Here is a 19,857-nt window from a genome sequence, read left to right on the forward strand (position 1 = left end):
GCTGTCTAATGCTCTTTTTGTTCCTTACAATTCCTTGAATTTGTGTCTCACTTACGCCGACATCTTCAGCGATTGAGCGACACGAACGGCCTTCTTTTATCTTGTCCAGCACAGCTGTCCTTTCATGAAGGGCTAGGATCTTGCGTTTTCAAGACAACATTCGACTACTTCCGTACGCACACATGCTACTGTACTGTGGTTGATTGTGATGACACTCCTTTCGTTTGCATAGCCGGATATATCAGTGCAGTGGCGGAGACACGCAATGCTAAGTGGTCGCTCAAGGCAGGGACACGTGACAACTTTGAGCCTACTTTAGTCGTCGCTGGTTACGTTAGAGGGGTGGTCGTTGAAGAGGGTTACGTGCAATACAAATTTTGTCGGTGCCAAGCCAAACTGGTCGTAAACAAGAGGTGGTCGCTCACTAGGGTGGTCGTCCAAGAGGGAAATACTGTATCTCTACAATAGTACTATATGAAATTGCAGGGAATCTCTATAAATGTGTAGGACGTTTGTGTGTAGACGTGTTTGTGTGTAGATGTGTTTGTGTGTAGACGTATTGGGTTGTGTGCGTGCCATTGTAATACAATTTCTGTTTGTCAAAACTCTTGGGCAACACCATGATGCATGTTTACATACATTAGCTAATGGTATAGTTTTCTAGTTTCTAGTTATGGGGGTGTTGTCTGATTAGAGCGTGTGTGCTCTGTTGAGTTGTGTCTTGCACATGAAATACAAGTCCTCTCACAGAGATCTGTGGCAACTTAAATATCTTTCAATATAGTCTTGGCGTAATTAATATTAATGACAGTTCATATGAAATCACTTAACAAGATTTTAATTGATTGAAATGTATAGTGGGGATGGCAAGTTATTATTCGTTGTTTGACAAGCTACCTATTGATCTTCTAATTTGAGGATTAATTAAATGAGATGAATTTTCGGCTAACTTTACTATATACCAGTAAATATTTTCTGTTGATGTCTTTGTGTGTAGTTTGGTCTAGTGGGTCTGACCCTTCAGGCCATTTCTAGAGCTGGAAATAACGTTGGGCAATCAGCTGTTTGCCGGACAAAATTTGTATTTTATTTAGCCAGACAAACATGATTTGTTTGGTCAAATTAGCCAGACGTCTTTCATGCAAGGCGTGGCGCGGCGGCGCTACTTGGCATTTACCTTCATCACAATGGTCAGGTTCTGCCACGTCTTCTGTTCATAGTGGGCCAGGCTTAGTGAGCCAGGCTTAGTGAGCTGGTGCTGCGTACAATTGCCATTAAGGTTCTTAACTCATTAAGCAGTTATGACGTTAACAATGCTGCTAATTGATGAAGTAGCCAATTAGCAAGGTCACTAAACTGTCCACTGCGGTGGTATGTTATCAGGTGTTGTATCATGTCACATGGTTTTTGACAACCCTGATCGGTGGATACAGCGGGTACAAATCGTTTGTACGCTGGTACACGTGTATGTGCTGATACCCTACTGCTGTCAAGGGAAATGGGTACGTGTATAGTTGCTATGATCAACACAACACAGCTGGTTTCAGTTAGTAACACCCAGATGATTTGATATGCCTCTAATGAGCTGCTAAACGGTAAATGCACTTATACTCCGTCTAATTTGTTAGGGAACAGTTACTGACAAACAAGTAAGAAGTAGGGCGAATCTCAACTCCAGTAGAAAGCAATAGTCAAGCGGAGGGTTTGCACTTTAGTGCATTTCATATTTATGGTTAATTAATGAATGAAGGTTTAGTAAGAATGAAGAAAAATAGTTGTAGCAGAACAAACCTTGTCACTAGCCAGACAACAGTCAATTTAGCCAGATAACTGGCCAGTACTAGTTTCAGCACTGATTTCAGTTTTTAATTTTAAATTTTAAGCTTTATCTATTTTTTAAATTTTTTGAATTACATTTCAAGTTTTTGTCACCTTTTGAATTTTTCCCCAAAAAATTGAATTGGATTTGCAAATTTTAATTTTTTATAAATTTTTGTTTTAATTATCAGTTTTCATTTGTTTTACATTTTTTAAATTTTAATCTTGTTTTTGTTTGCTTGGCCATCGCTGAGTTCAGTCAGTTCACGGAGTGGCTAATGAGTCATTGCTGATAATTGTAAATTTTATCTACCATCTTACATTGCCAACTAACTTGGAACGTACTACCGTAGCCCGATGGTTCTGTATGGTATATCTTCACTTGTAAGTCGCTGGACTTCATCAACTGCGTAGCACCCTGTTAATAACGTTATCTTTGTAGAGATAGTTGATATCAATAAAAATGTCATTGACAATTAATGATGCAATTATTATCGATCGTTAGTATTTCAATTTCATTCTAGTCGAAGCTGTCAACTGTATGTAGAACAATAGATGTCCATTGTATGTTAGACATCAGGTGCATCTTACAAACAGAATTGAATTAAACGTTTGAAAGAGGATCACATATAATTGACTGTTGCGACAACTGTGTTACAAACATGTGTAGGTTTGCTACGTTATCCTACACGTTCCCGAATGGCTAACACTGATTCACAGTCGGCAAGGTCATCGATGCTATTAGAGGGCGTCTTGAGAGCTAGTGTTAGCTCTCCGCTGCTTACGAAACAGGTTAATTCGACAAAGTGTTTTGGATCGTGTATTCATTTGTGTTTGTATGTGTGCGTGTGCAGGGGATGATTAAGGTGTATGGAGGTGTCCTGAGGCCTGAGATTGAATATAAGACGGTGGCAGTCTTTCTGCACACATCAGCGTTAGTGCCATCGTTTGTGCCCGTTTGCTTTGTTTAGTCGTTCTGGCTCAGTTTTTTTGGTCTCTCTGTCGATCTGTCTTCCTATTCGTCTGTGACACTTGTATGTATGTATATTTGTTTGTTTGTTTGTTTGTTGTTATTGTTCGTTGTGTGTTTTTCTGTTTGCTTATTTGTTTGCATGTTTTTGTGTGTATGTGTATGTATTTTTGTATGTTTGTATGTTTGTTTGTTTCCTAGTGATTGATTGTGTATTTGTTTGTTTGTCTGTTTGTTTCTTTGTCTGCATGTCTTGTTTGTGTGTCTGTTTATATCTTTGTCTGCATGTTTGTTTGTTTATTTGTTTCTTTGTCTGTTTGCATGTTTCTCTGTTTATCTATTTATGTGTTTGTTTGGTTGTTTGTTTCATTGTCGGTTTTGCAGACTTTAATTTTTTAGAAATGTGACTACAGATCGCACTCACGCTCCTTCGTATTCTTTAATTCTAAAGTTAGAGTGCATTCTGTAGCACTCCCCAGATCATTAACAGCTTGAGAATGTAATCGATGCATTAGGTACAGCCATTAACACTCTCTGTCCCTTCTACATCATCGTTGGGTTTGTTCTGTTTAGTTTACTTGCAGGGTATGCTAACAACGATAATGAGAATGATTGCTACAACAGTAGGGCATCCGGTACATTATAGGGTATTTCGTATCCTAGGCCATTCCTCAAAGCCAGAGGTGAATGGACTTTACTATGGGAGGCATAGTGCTAATCTCAGTGTTTCAGCTAGGCTGTTTGAGCATGGCATGGGGCCATACCTTGGTCTCCGTGCACCGTGCCTATTTACTAGTATGCCCTATTATATGCAGCGTTTAATCACATCTCACAGATCTTAGTACATACGGATCTTTTGAGGTTCCAACTTATCGTAAATGAGTTAATTATTGAACCTTGCAGAGAAAGAACAAATGAGTGATAGCAATATCCGGACTTTGCCAGGAAACCAAGCACTGCGCATGTCACCGTCTGAAAGATGTCCACGGCTAAACGCTTTGAGAGGGAGTTGTTGAAGGCAGGGAGAGGATTGCAATCGCTGAAGGCTTTCTTTAGGGTGTGGTAACTGAACCAAAATATATCAGTTGATATTCATTTATGTAAATCCAGGTACTTGCTCGCTACAGCTGCTCTTCTGCTCCTACAAACATTGTCCTATTACTGTAATACAGTAAAGCTAGAAACGCCTGTAACAATTTGTTGTGCACTATTCACTACTGTAGCATAGTTCTTGCTGGTAGATTTCTATTAAGTTTTGAAGTTACCCATGCCTATAGAAATCTCAACTGGCAAAATGGAATTGCTGGCAGCCTTGCACTATAATTCCTTCTCACGTAATCTTACGCAAGACATACTTTAGTTTTTAATTATAGCCGTGCAGGTTGCACCCATCTAGGCGTGTGGCTCATATGCCTTGCAATGCTGCTGCCGTGCCTTTTTTAAATCCTAGCTGGTGCACTGAATCTGCTTGATTTCAAATTTAACGCACACAGAATTGGCTTGAATTACCAAAAAGTACTTAATGATGATACAGCTGCTTTGAATCTAGTCAAAGTTTGATAGAGTTGTCAGCAAAGTTTAGTATAATGTCGAGTTGTTGTCATTGAGTTGTTGTCATTGGATGTGTAACTCGAAGTGACATCACTCTTCTTAACTTAAACAATCCAGGAGGACGATTTGTTACTCTCCCTTGATTTTCAAGCGTGAAGGTCTGCTGTTTGTATCTTTGTTTGGATGGTTGTTTATTTTTTGTTTGCTTGTTTGCATGTTTGTTTGTTTGTATATTTATGTGTGTTTGTTTGTTTGTATATTTATGTGTGTTTGTTTGTTTGTATATTTATGTGTGTTTGTTTGTTTGTATATTTATGTGTGTTTGTTTGTTTGTATATTTATGTGTGTTTGTTTGTTTGTATATTTATGTGTGTTTGTTTGTTTGTTTGTCTGTTGTACCTTTGTCTGCATGTTTGTTTGGTTATTTATAGTTTGCTTGCTTGTTTGTCAGTTTGCATGTTTGTAGGTATTTGTTTGTTTGTTTTTTCTGTTTTTACATAGTTAGGCCTTTTGACTGGCCGATCATTACTCATCTTTTTATATCCATTCTGACGTTTCATAATACTGCCATTGCTGGCTGACCAAATTGGCTGTGATTTTAGAAAGGAACTCATCTCGTTAGTCTTGGAAAAGTATGATTGTCCAACTCGTGACCCTAATCTCTACTACATTGTCATGATGACAGGAAATTCAAGCAGTGGTCAGTAACATAACGTCATAATTTAGAAATTTAATTTTATTATTGATTGTAACAATTGGATAGCAGTGAACCAGAGGTTCCAACTGGCTGATGATGATTGTCCGCTCGTGTTGCAGACATCGTGCATTGAGCCGGTGGTTAGGTAAATGGGTGCTTTTTAATGTGTACTGATGATCAACAGTCTGACATGGGATTACTAGATTTGAACTGAAGGCACTTGAAGGTGGCTTGGTGAAAGTGTATGGTGAAGACTTTTCCCCTGGGGTATCAAATGATAATGATTGTGTGTGTGTGTGTGTGTGTGTGTGTGTGTGTGTGTGTGTGTGTGTGTGTGTGTGTGTGTGTGTCTGTGTCTGTGTGTGTGTGTGTCTGTGTGTCTGTGTGTCTGTGTGTCTGTGTGTGTGTCTGTGTGTGTGTCTGTGTGGGCGGGGTGCACGCGCATATGTGTGTGTGTGTGTGTGTGTGTGTGTGTGTGTGTGTCTGTGTCTGTGTCTGTGTCTGTGTCTGTGTCTGTGTCTGTGTCTGTGTGTGTGTGTGTGTGTGTGTGTGTGTGTGTGTGTGTGTGTGTGTGTGTGTGTGTGTGTGTGTGTGTGTGTGTGTGTGTGTGTGTGTGTGTGTGTGTACATACACACATTGGCAGTAAGTTGCTGACAGTTAAGCTTGTTGATGATTGCATGGCCTGCAGAAGTGGTTAGATGTCGAGGTTTGGACTGAGTTGTGTTTGAATGCTTGTATAGGCTGCTTACAAGAGCATTCGGATATCTGACAAGACGACTGCTAAAGAGCTGACCGAATTAATGCTTCAGCTCTACAACTGCCCGAATAGGATTGACATTGTATGCTTAGAGGAGATATCTCGGACCCATGGAAGTAAGCTGATCGAGTAGAGCAGTAGTCACTATAATAGTGTAACTGGTTGTTTGTCTATTTTGTTTTCTTGTTGTTTGTGTAGCTGGTCGGGTTCTCTGTGATCACGAGCTTCCTCTCAGTTTGATGAAATCGTGGAAACAGGCAGATGCTGTTGATTTTCATCTGAAAAAACGAGTTTCTCCGGATGACTTGTTTCTTTCAGTGAGTATTGTTGTTAATTACATGATTTTGGATGGTTGCGCGCGCGTGTGTGTGTGTGTGTGTGTCACTGTGTGCGTGTGTTTGTCAATGTATTCAAACATTCATCATCACGGTTCTGCCTCAGGTGGTCTGCGGTGGTTGGGCCCAACCATTAGTCGACAAATACCGACCGTCACTCCACTTGTCCCGACCACCACTATATATTTTTAGCTATTTTCTACTTGCTCTAAGCTAATAATGAGTATTGCAAGGTGAACATTTTGTTGAAAAGTGAGATAGGTGAGCTCTTTGTCCACATGGTGGCACAGTGGCAGACCCGCCCTGCTATGATACGATCTATATAATATGATTTATTGCTCGGGGCACTAAGTTGGTGGTGAGATCCAACACAGCAGTCTGCATGTCAGCAGTGAACAAGGCATATCCTAGGTGCCCTTTGATAGAGCCAGTCAAAGTTGTCTTCAAGTTCTTTGCTAGACAGGAGCACTGGCTGTTCGAAACCTGCAGTTGGGTGCATGGATGGCAGACATCTAGCCATGCCATAGTATAGACATGGGACTGGGCAACATGGTTTGCCGACTATTGACAGAAGTTGCAGTTGTCGTAGTTTGCTCTTTCAGATCATCACGGACCATCAGCAGTGTGATACATTCTGTTTGGAGCTTTCTTGTCTGTTTCGCGACGATTCTTGATTGTCCATGCGTTTGCTCTACTTCTTTCTAGATCTAATCTAAATAAACCAAGCCCCTTAATTAATTAAAATGCAGTGGATATCTGACCACAGCTTCGGAAATCGTATGCAGTACACTGCATCATATACTGATGTTTACTCCAATCATCAATTAAGTTAGTTCAAACTCCATTGCAGTTAAATCACTGCAGTCGACATTAAGTAATGTATGTTTGTTACACTGGGTTGCATAAATGGCAACAAGATAAATGTGGGTAATCTGCATTTGAATGCTGCTATGACACAGTTCTAATACTTAATGTGGGTTGCACAAATGCATGAGAATTTTAAAACATTTTTGAGCTTGAAGATTTGTTCTCTCGATTGTAAATCGAAAGCAGTTATAATGATCACTGGAACCTTTGTTTGCTAATTAATATGTTTGTTGTTATTTAGGATCATTTGAAGAGTGGCTCGTTGACTTCGTTTGGTGACAGCGGCGTCGAACATGACATGCGCATGACGCCACCGTCAACACCATTGGTCAATTCCTCTGACCCAAGATTTTTTGAGAAACACAGACAAGTCGCACGTGCAGAACTGGGTTTATCAAAAAGATACAGTGACGACTGGATGCCACCACTGCCAGAAGCTCAGTCGTTTCTTAGGTGTGTTTGTGTGTGTGTGTGTGTGTGTGTGTGTGTGTGTGTGTGTGTGTGTGTGTGTGTGTGTGTGTGTCTGTGTCTGTGTCTGTGTCTGTGTCTGTGTGTCTGTGTGTCTGTCTGTGTGTGTGTGTTTGTGTTTATTTATGTTTGTGTGTCTGTGTCTGTGTTTGTGTGTGGGGGGAGGGTGTGGGTGTGTAATTAGCAGCAGAGTGCATTTGACTTTTCTCGTGACAGTTTGTCTGGTCTGAGTGTTGCCAGTGTCGATACTCTGTCCACTGCTCATCATGCGTATGAAGAACATTCCGATCTCGATCATCATTTGGAGTTTCTAAGGCAAAGAAGTGTTGTCGAGGGCACCGATTTTGTATCAAAGGAACATTTGGAAGAACTAGACGGATGTCCGTCTGTCATGAGTTTGTCCGATTTGAGTCGAACACAGTTAAAACCACAAGACGTTGCGGCAATGAGTGAACAAGAATCGAAAAAGTCAGGAAGCAGTGCACAAACCTTACACTCTAGCGATCAAACACCAGAAGTGTCACCCATGACTGAGGTACACTACTAAATAATGTTGAATACAATTATTGTAATTATGTGTTTTATTTAATTAATATTAATAACAGTTATTCTAGTTATTTATTTAAGTGAGACACACGATTACAATAATTAGCATTAATAGTAATTAAGTAGAACACTTATTTACAATAATTAGTATTAGTAATAGTTTATAAATGAAAAACTTTGATAATTGTTTATGTGCCATGTACCTAATTACATAATCACATACAGTACACTTGCCAGTGATTTTTCTACAATACATTTGATGCGTTCTGGGACGCATTTGAGGAGGTTGGAACGCAGATTTCAGACAGCCGGACACATCCTATTAACTGCATTCTTGTCTACTAAAATCCATTACACCGGCAGGTTTAGACTATCCCCATAAGGTTGAACTTTGAAATCTGCAATATTTCTGCTGCCTTTTGGACCTTCCCAATGGTCTTGGTGTAGCAGAGCCTGGCATTTTCGTTTATTAGGTTAACTAAGCCCTTCTTATAAAAGAAACAGAGGATTCAGATACAAGGGGTGGAGCTATGACTATTATCCAATTATCCTGTACCATTTAAATTAAATGATGTAACACATACAACCTCTAATGAGCACACCTGGTGTGACCTCTATGGTTACTAGCAGGCGTGTTCTGTTTAGGTACTGCTAAACTGAATTTGAGTCTAGCGCTTGCTCCAGTAACTGTTGACAGATGTACTTGTCATGCCAGTAACAAACGCTGGCTGTGAAAGAGGATTCTCTTGTCAGAATCGTATTATGACAAAACTATAGAAACTTTTGTCTGAAGAGAAAGTTGACTGCTTGATGATGCGCATTTTACTAGAAGGACCACCTATGTATCAGTTTAATTTTGAGCGTGAATTTTGCAAGTGGAAAGAGCACAAAGCTAGAAGGTTACTTGGACAGCACCCTGGGCGCAAGTGTTATAGGCACTTACTGCCACATAACATGATAAACATATTTACAGACTGTTATTAAAAGTTTGTTTGCACACGTTTGGTTACTAATTATATTAAACTAGTAAAACATGCCCACATGTTTGTTTGATATAGACTGTAGTAGAAAGTATTTGCCTATAATACTTGGACAGCGTCTAGGCGTAATTTGTATGACTCTACTATAACATGATGAGCATGGTCACAAAGTGTTATTATTAGTATAGACCTTCGTTTGAATTTTGGTTTAGTAATGAAACCTGTCTACAAGTTTGATTGATATACATACATTACAATTACATTCACACCACTTTACCGACTTAGGCCACGCTTCTTTAGGGGCGGGGCCAAATATGCGCAACACACATGTTTGAAGGGGGTTAGGAAAATCACTGACTTGCATATGCTGTCTATGTATATCCATATGTATGAGTAATTTAACACTCATATTGAAAAAGGTTGATTACTCTGTAGCGCCGAGATGCAAGTTGTGTTACATCATCTGGCTTGACGCTGTACGACATAATGACAACGTCACGGCTCATGTCTCTTGATTGTCACATCCATGATCGTCAGCCGGGAATATCTCTGATGTCCGGTAGATCAAGTGAGGGCAAGTGTTATGTGTATCATATTTGGTTGTGTTTGAAAATCGATTGATCTTGCAGAGGATTTGCATGGAAATGAACTGTTGGGTGGAACGTGTGTTCGTGTAGTCTCTGCAGATAGTCCGTTACACCAACTGGAAACGGGAGATTGTCTGGTGGAGGTAAGTAGATGTTATGTAATGTATTGTAAATGTTATGATACAGGCATGTGTTTAGTCGTACAAAAATTGGCAATGTGTGTTCGTGTGTGTGTGTGTGTGTGTGTGTGTGTGTGTGTGTGTGTGTGTGTGTGTGTGTGTCCTTGTCTGTGCGTGCATATCCGTGTTAACTAAATGCAAACAGTTTGATTACAATCATAACTTTCTGTTTTCCTAATTGCCATCACAGATGAATGGGATAAATGTACTGAACGAATCAACAGAACGTGTCGCATCGATGCTCGAGAATATGTCATCATCCGAGCTTCTACTTGTTGTTGCGAGGGCTGGAGGGTCTAGCCACTATGACACTGCACTGATCGAAAGCTTACGATCAAGAAGTAGTGAAATGGAGCATGCATTACAAAGTTAGTATAACAATAGATAACCAGACTATCAATAATATTTTGTGTTGTAATAAGATACATGTGATTAGCTGGGGAACAATTAGGTTTGGCAGTAATTATATTATTCAAGTGTGTGGCTATTAGTATGTTTGGTTAATTGTGGTGTTTATTGAAGGGTGGCGTTTATATCTGATTTTTTTTGTTTGTGTTTACGTCTGTTTGTCAGTCTGTTTTTGCTCGTGTTGTCTGACTTGGCATTCGCTTATCTGTTTGTTTGTATGTTTGTGCTTGTTTTGGGATGTGGAAGTTTATTGTTTGTTAGTCTCTTTGTTGTCTTTGTGTGTTTAGCAACATGTAAGTTTGTTGTTTGTTTGTTTGTTTGTTGTTGTTGGTTTAGTGACATAGACATAGTCTTTGTTGTTTGTTTATTGTTTGTCTGTTTGTTGTTGGTCTGTTTGTTTGTCTCTTTGTTTATGTATTTATTCATTTGTTTATTGTTTGTTTAGTAAATGCGAATCTATTATATGTATGTTAATTTGTTTGGATTTGTTGGTTGGTGACATGTAAGTGTGTTTGTTGTTTATCATTTCTTTGTCCATTTTTTTGTCCATTTCTTTGTTCACCAGTTGTGTGTGTGTGTGTGTGTGTGTGTGTGTGTGTGTGTGTGTGTGTGTGTGTGTGTGTGTGTACTGTTTGTATTTTCTTTCATTAAATGTTTTCTGCAGGCAAATCGCAAGAGTTGGCTAATGCTAAGAAGCATGTGCAGCACAGTATGTCTGCAATCAGTGACCTTAAATTAGAGAGGGAAGCGAATAGCAGACTGATTGAACAGTTGAGGAATGCGATAGCACATATAGAGGATGACAAGCAGAGCTTAAAGATACAACAGGTAACTGATTTACAATGTGTGTGTGTGCATGTGTGTGTGTGTGTGTGTGTGTGTGTGTGTGTGTGTGTGTGTGTGTGTGTGTGTGTGTGTGTGTGTGTGTGTGTGTTCATGTGTTTGTGTGTGTGTGTGTGTGTGTGTGTGCATGTGTGTGTGTGTGTGTGTGTGCATGTGTGTGTGTGTGTGTGTGTGTGTGTGTGTGTGTGTGTGTGCGTGCGTGCACATGTGTTTGTGTGTTTTATGTGTGCACATGTGTGTGATACTATATGATGACCTCTTTGCACTAGACCTCTCTTCATCAAGAAGTAACCGAGGCTCATTCCAGAGCCGAACAAGCCTACTCAGCTCTGCGTGACATGAGCCAGAACATGGAACAGTTACAACAACAGCAGATCAAGAGAGTCGGTGAAGCCGAAGAACAACGTCGTACAGAAGAAGTAGCACACAAGGTAATGAAATTTATAGTTGCATGAAGTCGAATATGTAGATAATACATATATATATATATATATATATATACTTAGTTTGCAGGTGTTTGATTGTATATTATAATTTAATTAATTAATTAAGTAATTAATTTATAATTTTTAAAAATTAAAAATATGTGTATGTATTATATTTTGTGGCAGAAAATATATTTATTAGTATTATATATTTCAAATTATTGTATAATGTTGTGTATATATATATATTATTGTATATTTATTTCTTATTATTATTATTATTATATATCTTTGTATCTATGCTTGTCTACTTATCAGAAATATGTCAATCAAATTCATGCCTTGGAGTCCAAGCTGCAGTCTGTCCAGTCTTCTGTGCACAAAGCGGATCCTCACTTACGGGAAAAATGTCGCAAACTTGAAGCTCAGGTAGTTCAACTGGAAGGTCATTGTCGTCAACTAGATGAAGAAGTTCGCGTACTGAAAGCATCCAGAGCTCTTCTCCTTCATCGTTTGAGAAATCAGGAGGAAAGGGCCGAACTAGAGTACAAAGACAGAGATCGAGGATTTCATGAGAAGCATATAGGTGCACAGGTGCATGGCGTCGACTCGCGCATACGGAGGCTATTGGCTGAAGCTCAGCAAGACATCAAGAACAAGGAGGATCTCATCGAGGGATTGAATGCAGCTCTGGTCGAGTTGCGACGCTCAAGAGCAAGCGAAGTGATGAGACTGGAAGCCGAGCTGGTGAGGTTGAGGAGACAGGCCGCTTCGAGGGAAGCGAACCTGGATGGTTTAGATTCAGGAAATGGTCAAGAGTTGATATCAACTATCCATAAACAAGAAAAAGGTGAAGCACTGATTTCTAATTTAATTTTTTAATTTAATTATTTAGAAATATATTTAGTAATTATTGTTGATCAATGAATTGGGTTTTGTTATAGTTATTGAGAAATTGACTGCACAGCTGACGGAGACACAGCAGCAGCAACAGGCAGCTGACAAGCGAGCCGATCAGTTGTCAACTGCTTTGAAGCAGAACATGAAAGAGAAAGATCGTCGAGCATCACTGGGGGACCGAGAGATGGAGATGAAAGAATCCGAATTGGCAAGGTAGTTGAAGTGTGTGTGTGTGTGTGTGTGTGTGTGTGTGTGTGTGTGTGTGTGTGTGTGTGTGTGTGTGTGTGTGTGTGTGTGTGTTTTTGTGTGTGTTTTTTGTGTGTGTGTGTGTGTGTGTGTGTGTGTGTGTGTGCATGTGTGTGCATGTGCGTGTGTGTGTGTGCGTGTGTGCATGTGCATGTGTGTGCGTGAGTGTGTGTGTGTGTGTGTGTGTGTGTGTGTGTGTGTGTGTGTGTGTGTGTGTGTGACGTTTGTGTCTAATCTAGAATTCGCTTGGAGAGTCAGTTGACAAATCTACTGGCTCTTGTTCAAGAGAGAGCGCCCGAGCTACTTAACACACTCTCATCTACTGACTAGGTGTAGGTAATTTTGATATCAACTAAAGATGAGAAAGAAAGACGATGCGAAACATGCAGTTAGAGTAGTATATTTAGTTCTGATACTGTAGGCTTAGTTATAGAATGTAATATTACAGAACTTGTAGGACAGCTTGTTGTTTTAATTAAGTTAAACTCATCTCAGTATAGGCGTGTTGCTGTTAATTAAGATACTTATACTATAACGCGCGCAGTCTGAATTTCAAGGCCATTGATATTTATTGTTTTGCGCCTAGCCTTGCGTAGCCGGACCCTAAACCCGCGTGTACACGATGGTCTGGTTACGCGACACTTTGGAGAGTCTCTACCGTCGCTCCCTTTTGTGCCTAAAGATTACAGTTACTTGTATTAGCTTTCACGCGCAGTACAAAGTCTCTTCTACCTACTGATTGCGGTCCAGATAATTTTTAGCTTCGCCTTGTTAATTGCAGTCCCGGATAATCTGCAGTCACGGAGACCCTGCCCTTACTACGGCAATCAACACTGTGTCTGAAGCGAGGCTAGTACAGAGTGTGGGTAGTGCACAGACAACTTTCGCGTGAATTGCTTTCCATTGCACGAAATAATCCACCGCGGTGCGCACGTTAGAGGTCAGTGGGGGTTCGTCATTCATTGATATTCATAACGCACGTGGCGTCTCTCTGCGATGGTGAAACGGCGAGGAGGTTCGAGCGACGAAGAGTCGCAGCCTGCACACAAGAAGAGAAGGACAGAAACGAGTGACGAACAGAACTCTGCGTTCGACAGCTTTCGCATAAGCGAGGAAACCAAGCGACTGCTCGTCTCACGAGGTTACGCTCATCTCTTGCCCGTTCAGACCGCTACTTTTGATCTTGTCTACGATGGAAAAGACGTAGTGACGCAGGCGCGTACAGGCACCGGCAAGACGTTGTCCTACACCCTACCACTAATCGAGAAACTCGCCAAGAAAAAGAGGCGTGGGCGTGGTCGCTACCCGAGGGTTCTCGTTCTGGCGCCTACTCGCGAATTGGCTCGTCAAGTTAACGATGAATTTGCGATCATTGCTCCGGATATGAGCACGGTGTGTATATATGGAGGGGTTGGCTATGAGGGTCAGGAGAGGAACATTGCTAATGGGATCGATGTGTTGGTTGGCACTCCGGGGAGAATACTGGATCTGTGTAAACGACAGCTAAACTTGAGGCATCTTAAGTATGTCGTTCTGGATGAGGCCGATCGTATGCTCGAGGTCGGGTTCGCCGATCAAGTGGACGAAATACTGCAGGGAGTGTTTCGGAAACGTAAACCACAGATGTTGCTGTTCTCGGCCACGCTGCCTGAGTGGGTCATCTCGACGGCTGAGAAGTATATGTGTGATCATGTGGTTGTTGATATGATTGGCAAGGATACGTTGAAGACGGCCGTGACTGTGCAACACATGGCGATTCGTTGTAATTACGAGGATCGGGCGTCTGTCATCGGCGATGTCATTCAGGTTTTCAGCGGAGCCAATGGTCAGACTATGATATTTACCGATACGAAGATGGATGCGAACGAGTTGGCACTGAACTCAACGCTGAAGCAGGAGTGTCAAGTGTTACACGGCGATATACAACAATCGCAGCGAGAAGTCACTCTCATGAGTTTCCGTCAAGGAAAGTTCCGTTGCCTCGTTGCGACGAACGTCGCCGCGAGAGGCCTCGATATACCCGAAGTCGATCTCGTCATTCAGTGTCAGCCGCCGAAAGATCTCGAGGCTTACATTCACAGAGCCGGCCGAACGGGCAGAGCCGGACGCTGCGGCACATCCGTTGTGTTCTACAAACCAAATCAAGAGTCGTTATTGAAACTCGTCGAGAGGAAAGCCGGCATTAAGTTCAACAAGATTGGGCCACCACAACCAGCAGATATCATAGCAGCTTCCGCACGCGACGCGGTGCAGTCGATTCGAGCCATTCCGGCGGCCGTTGTGTCACAGTTTCAGTCGGCAGCTGAATCGTTGCTCGACGGTATGGAACCAGTTGACGCTGTGGCTGCCGCTTTGGCTCACATATCTGGCTCTTTGGATACGATTCAATCTCGTTCGCTTCTGTCGTCACAACCGGGCTACACGACGTATCATCTTATGAACTCATTTGAGTTTCGTACAGTGAGTTACATGTGGAAGGCGATCGAGCGTCATCTACCCGTCGAAGTGAAGGATGCTGTTCGTGGCATGCGAATGTGCGAAGACAAGAAAGGCGTCGTGTTTGATATCCCGTCATCGCTTGATGAATTAGTGAAGAACAGCTGGAGAGACGGGGCGAACACTCAGCTTGTCGTCGCCACCGAACTGCCTCGTCTAGTCGAACGAGTAGATCAACAGCGATTCGGTGCGGGTCGTAGCTCATGGCCGAGACAACAACCGAACAGATTTCTCACTCAGCAAGGAAAAAGGAAGTTCAATTGGACAAGAAATGGACGAAATGAGAGGAATGGAGAGACGAAAAACTTTTATGCAAGACAGAAGAGTCAAGGATAATGCACACATAGTGCTGACTGTCTGCATTGATTTGGGGCCCCGGAATTTATAATTTTTGATTAATCTTTTCCTGAAAGGTTTTCAAAGGTTGATATGTAGTACGTGAAATGACGTCATATATTGATTTTGACACTGGTATATTGATTTATGATTGTAGAGATCACGACAATAGAAATTATGATGTTGTGTGCAATAGATAGCTAATGACACGTGAGAAGCCACATACACGCACGTGGTGTAGCAGCCTACCGAGGAGGACTGGGCACATCATCAATGTTGCGTTTTAAGGACTTAAATGTATATTTTTAATCGCTGCACGTCTAGTGAGCTATCCGTCGTTTAACTATGTATTTAAGTCTAATAATTATTAATTGATTTGGAAGACGTCACTGTATCCGGGTTCTTTCACTGTAGTGTGAGTCACACTTGCGTGTTGTCTCTCACACTGTGCGGAGTAATACTAACGAATGGTTGGCAGAGAATCACCTCGACGAAATTTATGAATTCGGAGAGCAGCGAGGCGTGTTTCGGCGTTGCCGGTGTAGCCCGGGAACGTCAGGAAGCTTCCAAAGGGCCACCATTGAATGGTCGGCGTCTCTTGAAGAGTCTGCCGCGCGTACAGAGAGACTATTTGGCGAGAAGGTTCTGACGTAAGCAGAGTTGCCAACTAGGAATACTGAAAATGCGTGAGATCTCAGGTATTCATCAGTACCTAGATCTGCATATGGGCGCGGCCACAAACAACTAAATACCTAAATTTTTACAAACAGTAAACTATAGTGCTGAGTGTTCACTGTTGGTCGCTTCCTCGAGATCGCATGGCGTAATATTCCACCATTTGCGTCCGTATAGCGCGCTGCAATATAGGAGACTATTGCATCCTCGATTTCCGGACTACAATTATCGCAAAGCGCATGCATTTGGGACAACTGTTGCACTTTACGGCAGTCTTGTTAGATTTTATATTAGTTACTATCAGACAGTACAGATTTTTGTGTAATCTACGGTGTCTACCTACAGGTTTACTGTACATGTCTGCCTGGATCTAGTTCCAGCAATCTAGAAGTTGCGTGAGATCTGGTTCCTTGCTTGTGAGCGTGTGAGTTGAAGGAACTTGCGTGAGACTCACGCAAGTTGCGTGTGAGTTGGCAATTCTGCGTAAGTAAATATGGCACAACAAGAGAAGAGTTCAGTGAAAAGTAGAAGTGCTGTAATATCCATCACAGATGCATATGACTGGTGGGCAAGTGCATTTGAATGTTGTGTTATCAATTATGGCTACAGGTGAGTACTTTAGTTTATGTAGCATTATATCAATATTCTGAGTATAGTTTATCATAATTATGTTGACGCCCTGGGACAACCAGATAGAGTTACAGTAAGGTAGGCTTATATCTACTTATATCTGTCTGTTCCCCATAAGTGTGAACTCTGAAAATCTCAATATCTCCGCTGTTTACAGTTTTTTGGACTTTCACAATGATCTCAGGTCTGGCATTTCTGTTTATCAAATTATCTAAGCCCTTCCTACAAAGAAGTGGAAGGATAATACTTGTGCATATCAAAGACAAGTATAGGTTATAGACCACTGGCAAGTGTATAAACGAAATACACCCACTCCGTCCATGAGTTGACATGAGGGTGACCCCCTGAGTGGTAATGAGCTGGGCATAGCCTTGTGTATTCGTTTATACACTGGTCTATAACCAGCTTGTAGCACCCAGCCGAGGCATTGGTATCCTTGCACAAACAATTCACATCTTGATAAACTGGTAGTGCCAGGTGGTTATACAGCTGATTTATTGGCCAGTCAATATGTAGCGGAAGTGGGATATGTCACTTAAAGGAGAACTCTCACCAAAATCAACTATTTCTCAGATGAAAGCTGTCACTTCATGACACAACCCTTTGCAACCGTTTACTGCAGAAGTTTACCCTGACGAAGAAATAAAGCATTGAAATTACCTGCGTAGGCGTGTTTAGTACCAGTATGTGGCGTATGCGTAACTCTGATTATTGGTTAGCAATGAAGACCGATATCTGTGCACATTTCAAGGTAAGGATTGTGAGACATATGGTGTCAGGTTGTGATGTATTAACCAAAACCTAAGGTAGTTGCTTCGAGAGAGTAAGACTTTGCGTACATACAGGGAATCGTCTGAACAACTCGTTGCCGATTCTCTGCTTCTGTGGCTGTCTGGACAGTAGGTTTCCTGCAGGAAGATACCAGGCCTTGCATCTTTCTTTCAACAAGTTTTAGTATTTGGTGAGAGTTCTCCTCTAATGTAAGTGAATACTGGACACTGATTGGCGCAGACAAAGCTAGGGTGCTACAGATGGGTGGAGCAATGGTTATTATCCAATTGTCTTGTAAGACCAACAGATTGGCAACTGGAACCATGTAAGATAATTGGTGTAACATGGTCCAACTGGAGCAGCTCTTAGTGCACACCTGGTGTGACCTCTACTTCATTATTCACTTCCCAGTTCACACTTACAGAGAATAGACAGTCTTATAGGGAACCGGACACTGCCAAACTCACTTGAGACTGGGGACAGGGTACTTAAGGTAGCCAAAGTGTCCTACTAAGGTAGAGGACGACTATTGGACGAAAGAGGTAAAGGAACAAGAAGGTAGAGGACGACTATTGGACGAAAGAGGTAAAGGAACAAGAAGGGCTCGTACTTGAAGTAGGTCAAACTCCAGCTCAGAATTGAGCTCTGATAGAGAAAACAGCTCTACAGACACCTGCTCTGTTAAACATGACTCAGGAGATCATTTCCTGCTATAATGTTCAGAACTCATACAATGCATGTGTACAACCTACTAGAGTTGCTAATTGCAGTAATTATGATTGTTAACCTAAAAATTTTGCAGACTTACCTTACCCCAAGCTGCTCATTGGCCACAGCAGGGTCAAACCATTTAACTAATTATGTTGGCAGGAAATACCCTTCAAATCATAGCAGAAAGAACAACAAGGTGGTGAGGATCAAATGAGGTGTTTTTGTGCTTTGTAGACCATCCTAGCAAGAATGAACTCTTGCTAGGGTCAAGGTTAGAGTGAACGCACTTTAGTTGGTTTGACTCCAATTGTAGTCAATTATTTAGTACAAACTCAACGAAACAAACGTGTTAGTACACTAACAGTCAACTCAAAGCCGGATTAGTCTCGGCCTTTCAGACACATGTAGCGCAGATTCAATGGACGATGATTTTGAATCGGCGCTACACCGGTTTGGGAGGTCGAGGCTAAAGCCGGATCAGGTAGCTCCAGTCAAACTACTGGAGCTCCTGAATGCCACAGTTATGCCAACTACCAATTTACTGGGTTAATTTACATCATCTGTACCGTACATGTCCTTCCAGGTCTGGTAATCTTTCTCATAAATTCGTAGTCTCAATAATGTGCAGTTTTAACCAAAAGGAGTGGTGTGCCCATGTGACTACACACTGACAGACCTTTAATTAATTTCCGGGTAAGGGCATTGTCTAGGGTTGAGACGAATTATGAAAACTCATAAACAGGTCTTATCAAGGTGGTGCAACTAGAAGTCCTCGGTGTATTACGCATAATCACAGTGACATCTTGTTAGTGCGCCTGCTCCTACACTTTTTGTTCCAACTATTACACTACACATCATAGACAGCTACTCTTCATGGGATGCATGGTCTGAATACTAAACTACACTGCATGACCTTGTGGGGGGATACTAAATAACACACTGACACGAAAGTCATCATGTGACACTCCCATTAGGTTACATCATAACTTCTAATTAATTAAATTAAAGTGTCCAACTAGAATATTTGATGTGCTAGTTGCTGTGAAAAGTGTTGACTCTCAGTGCATCCGTCCACAAGCATCATTGTGACACGACATGTTACACGTAAGCTATGAGAGTAAAGACACATAAAGTCGGCACTGCCTAACCTCGCTCCAGACGCAGTGTAGATTGCAGCTCGGATGCACCGCCATCACCACTACCAGTCCCTCTTGTGTCAATTTGCTGCTCCCTGTGAAAGACACCGTTCTCTAAATAGCTCGTGTAACACAATTTCTTAAAATTAGCAGTTGCTGAGGATGTAATTATTGAAAATTTGTAATAGACCTATATTTTGTGTTGAATTAATTATAACGTTCCCTATGATGTTACATATTATTCAACTTTATTTATCAGCCCCTCCACTTTTGAAACCCACATGATGCCCTTGATTGTATTTCTTGGTTTTTACATATTTGAGATGGCCAGGCTTTCTGTGGCAGCCCTTATTTATAAATATTAATTATTGTGGTTATTGCTCATGCAGCAAGGGAGGGAATGACAGTTTTCATACTGGAGTCATATTCTGCGCATGCATATTATCAACTGACGAATTCTGAGCAAAGTAGCAGGTATCTCTCAGTCCCCTACTGCTACTCTTTGTTTGCACTAAGTAGACATCC

The 19,857-nt window shown here is 41.5% G+C and overlaps 2 protein-coding genes across 2 annotated transcripts in view; both read left to right on the forward strand.

Moving 5' to 3' along the window:
• The window catches only part of LOC134193871 (uncharacterized), a 15,030-nt gene extending 1,904 nt beyond the window's left edge, over positions 1-13,126 (forward strand). Inside the window, exons 5-21 of the mRNA XM_062662719.1 lie at positions 2,489-2,610; positions 2,673-2,752; positions 4,942-5,039; positions 5,103-5,181; positions 5,240-5,303; positions 5,777-5,909; positions 5,992-6,110; positions 7,237-7,448; positions 7,680-7,998; positions 9,425-9,557; positions 9,619-9,719; positions 9,946-10,123; positions 10,828-10,991; positions 11,276-11,437; positions 11,750-12,281; positions 12,376-12,544; positions 12,817-13,126. Coding sequence (XP_062518703.1) covers positions 2,489-2,610; positions 2,673-2,752; positions 4,942-5,039; positions 5,103-5,181; positions 5,240-5,303; positions 5,777-5,909; positions 5,992-6,110; positions 7,237-7,448; positions 7,680-7,998; positions 9,425-9,557; positions 9,619-9,719; positions 9,946-10,123; positions 10,828-10,991; positions 11,276-11,437; positions 11,750-12,281; positions 12,376-12,544; positions 12,817-12,907 — 2,756 coding nt within the window. The 3' untranslated portion in view covers positions 12,908-13,126. The remainder of the gene's footprint in view (positions 1-2,488; positions 2,611-2,672; positions 2,753-4,941; positions 5,040-5,102; positions 5,182-5,239; positions 5,304-5,776; positions 5,910-5,991; positions 6,111-7,236; positions 7,449-7,679; positions 7,999-9,424; positions 9,558-9,618; positions 9,720-9,945; positions 10,124-10,827; positions 10,992-11,275; positions 11,438-11,749; positions 12,282-12,375; positions 12,545-12,816) is intronic.
• Positions 13,127-13,560: 434 nt separating this feature from the next.
• LOC134194148 (nucleolar RNA helicase 2-like) lies at positions 13,561-15,623 on the forward strand. Its single transcript, XM_062663056.1, has one exon. The coding sequence runs from the start codon at positions 13,574-13,576 to the stop codon at positions 15,407-15,409; it is 1,836 nt and encodes a 611-aa protein (XP_062519040.1). The 5' UTR covers positions 13,561-13,573; the 3' UTR covers positions 15,410-15,623.
• Positions 15,624-19,857: the final 4,234 nt, after the last annotated feature.

Source organism: Corticium candelabrum, chromosome 18 (assembly GCF_963422355.1).
Source record: "Corticium candelabrum chromosome 18, ooCorCand1.1, whole genome shotgun sequence".
Taxonomy (NCBI): domain Eukaryota; kingdom Metazoa; phylum Porifera; class Homoscleromorpha; order Homosclerophorida; family Plakinidae; genus Corticium; species Corticium candelabrum.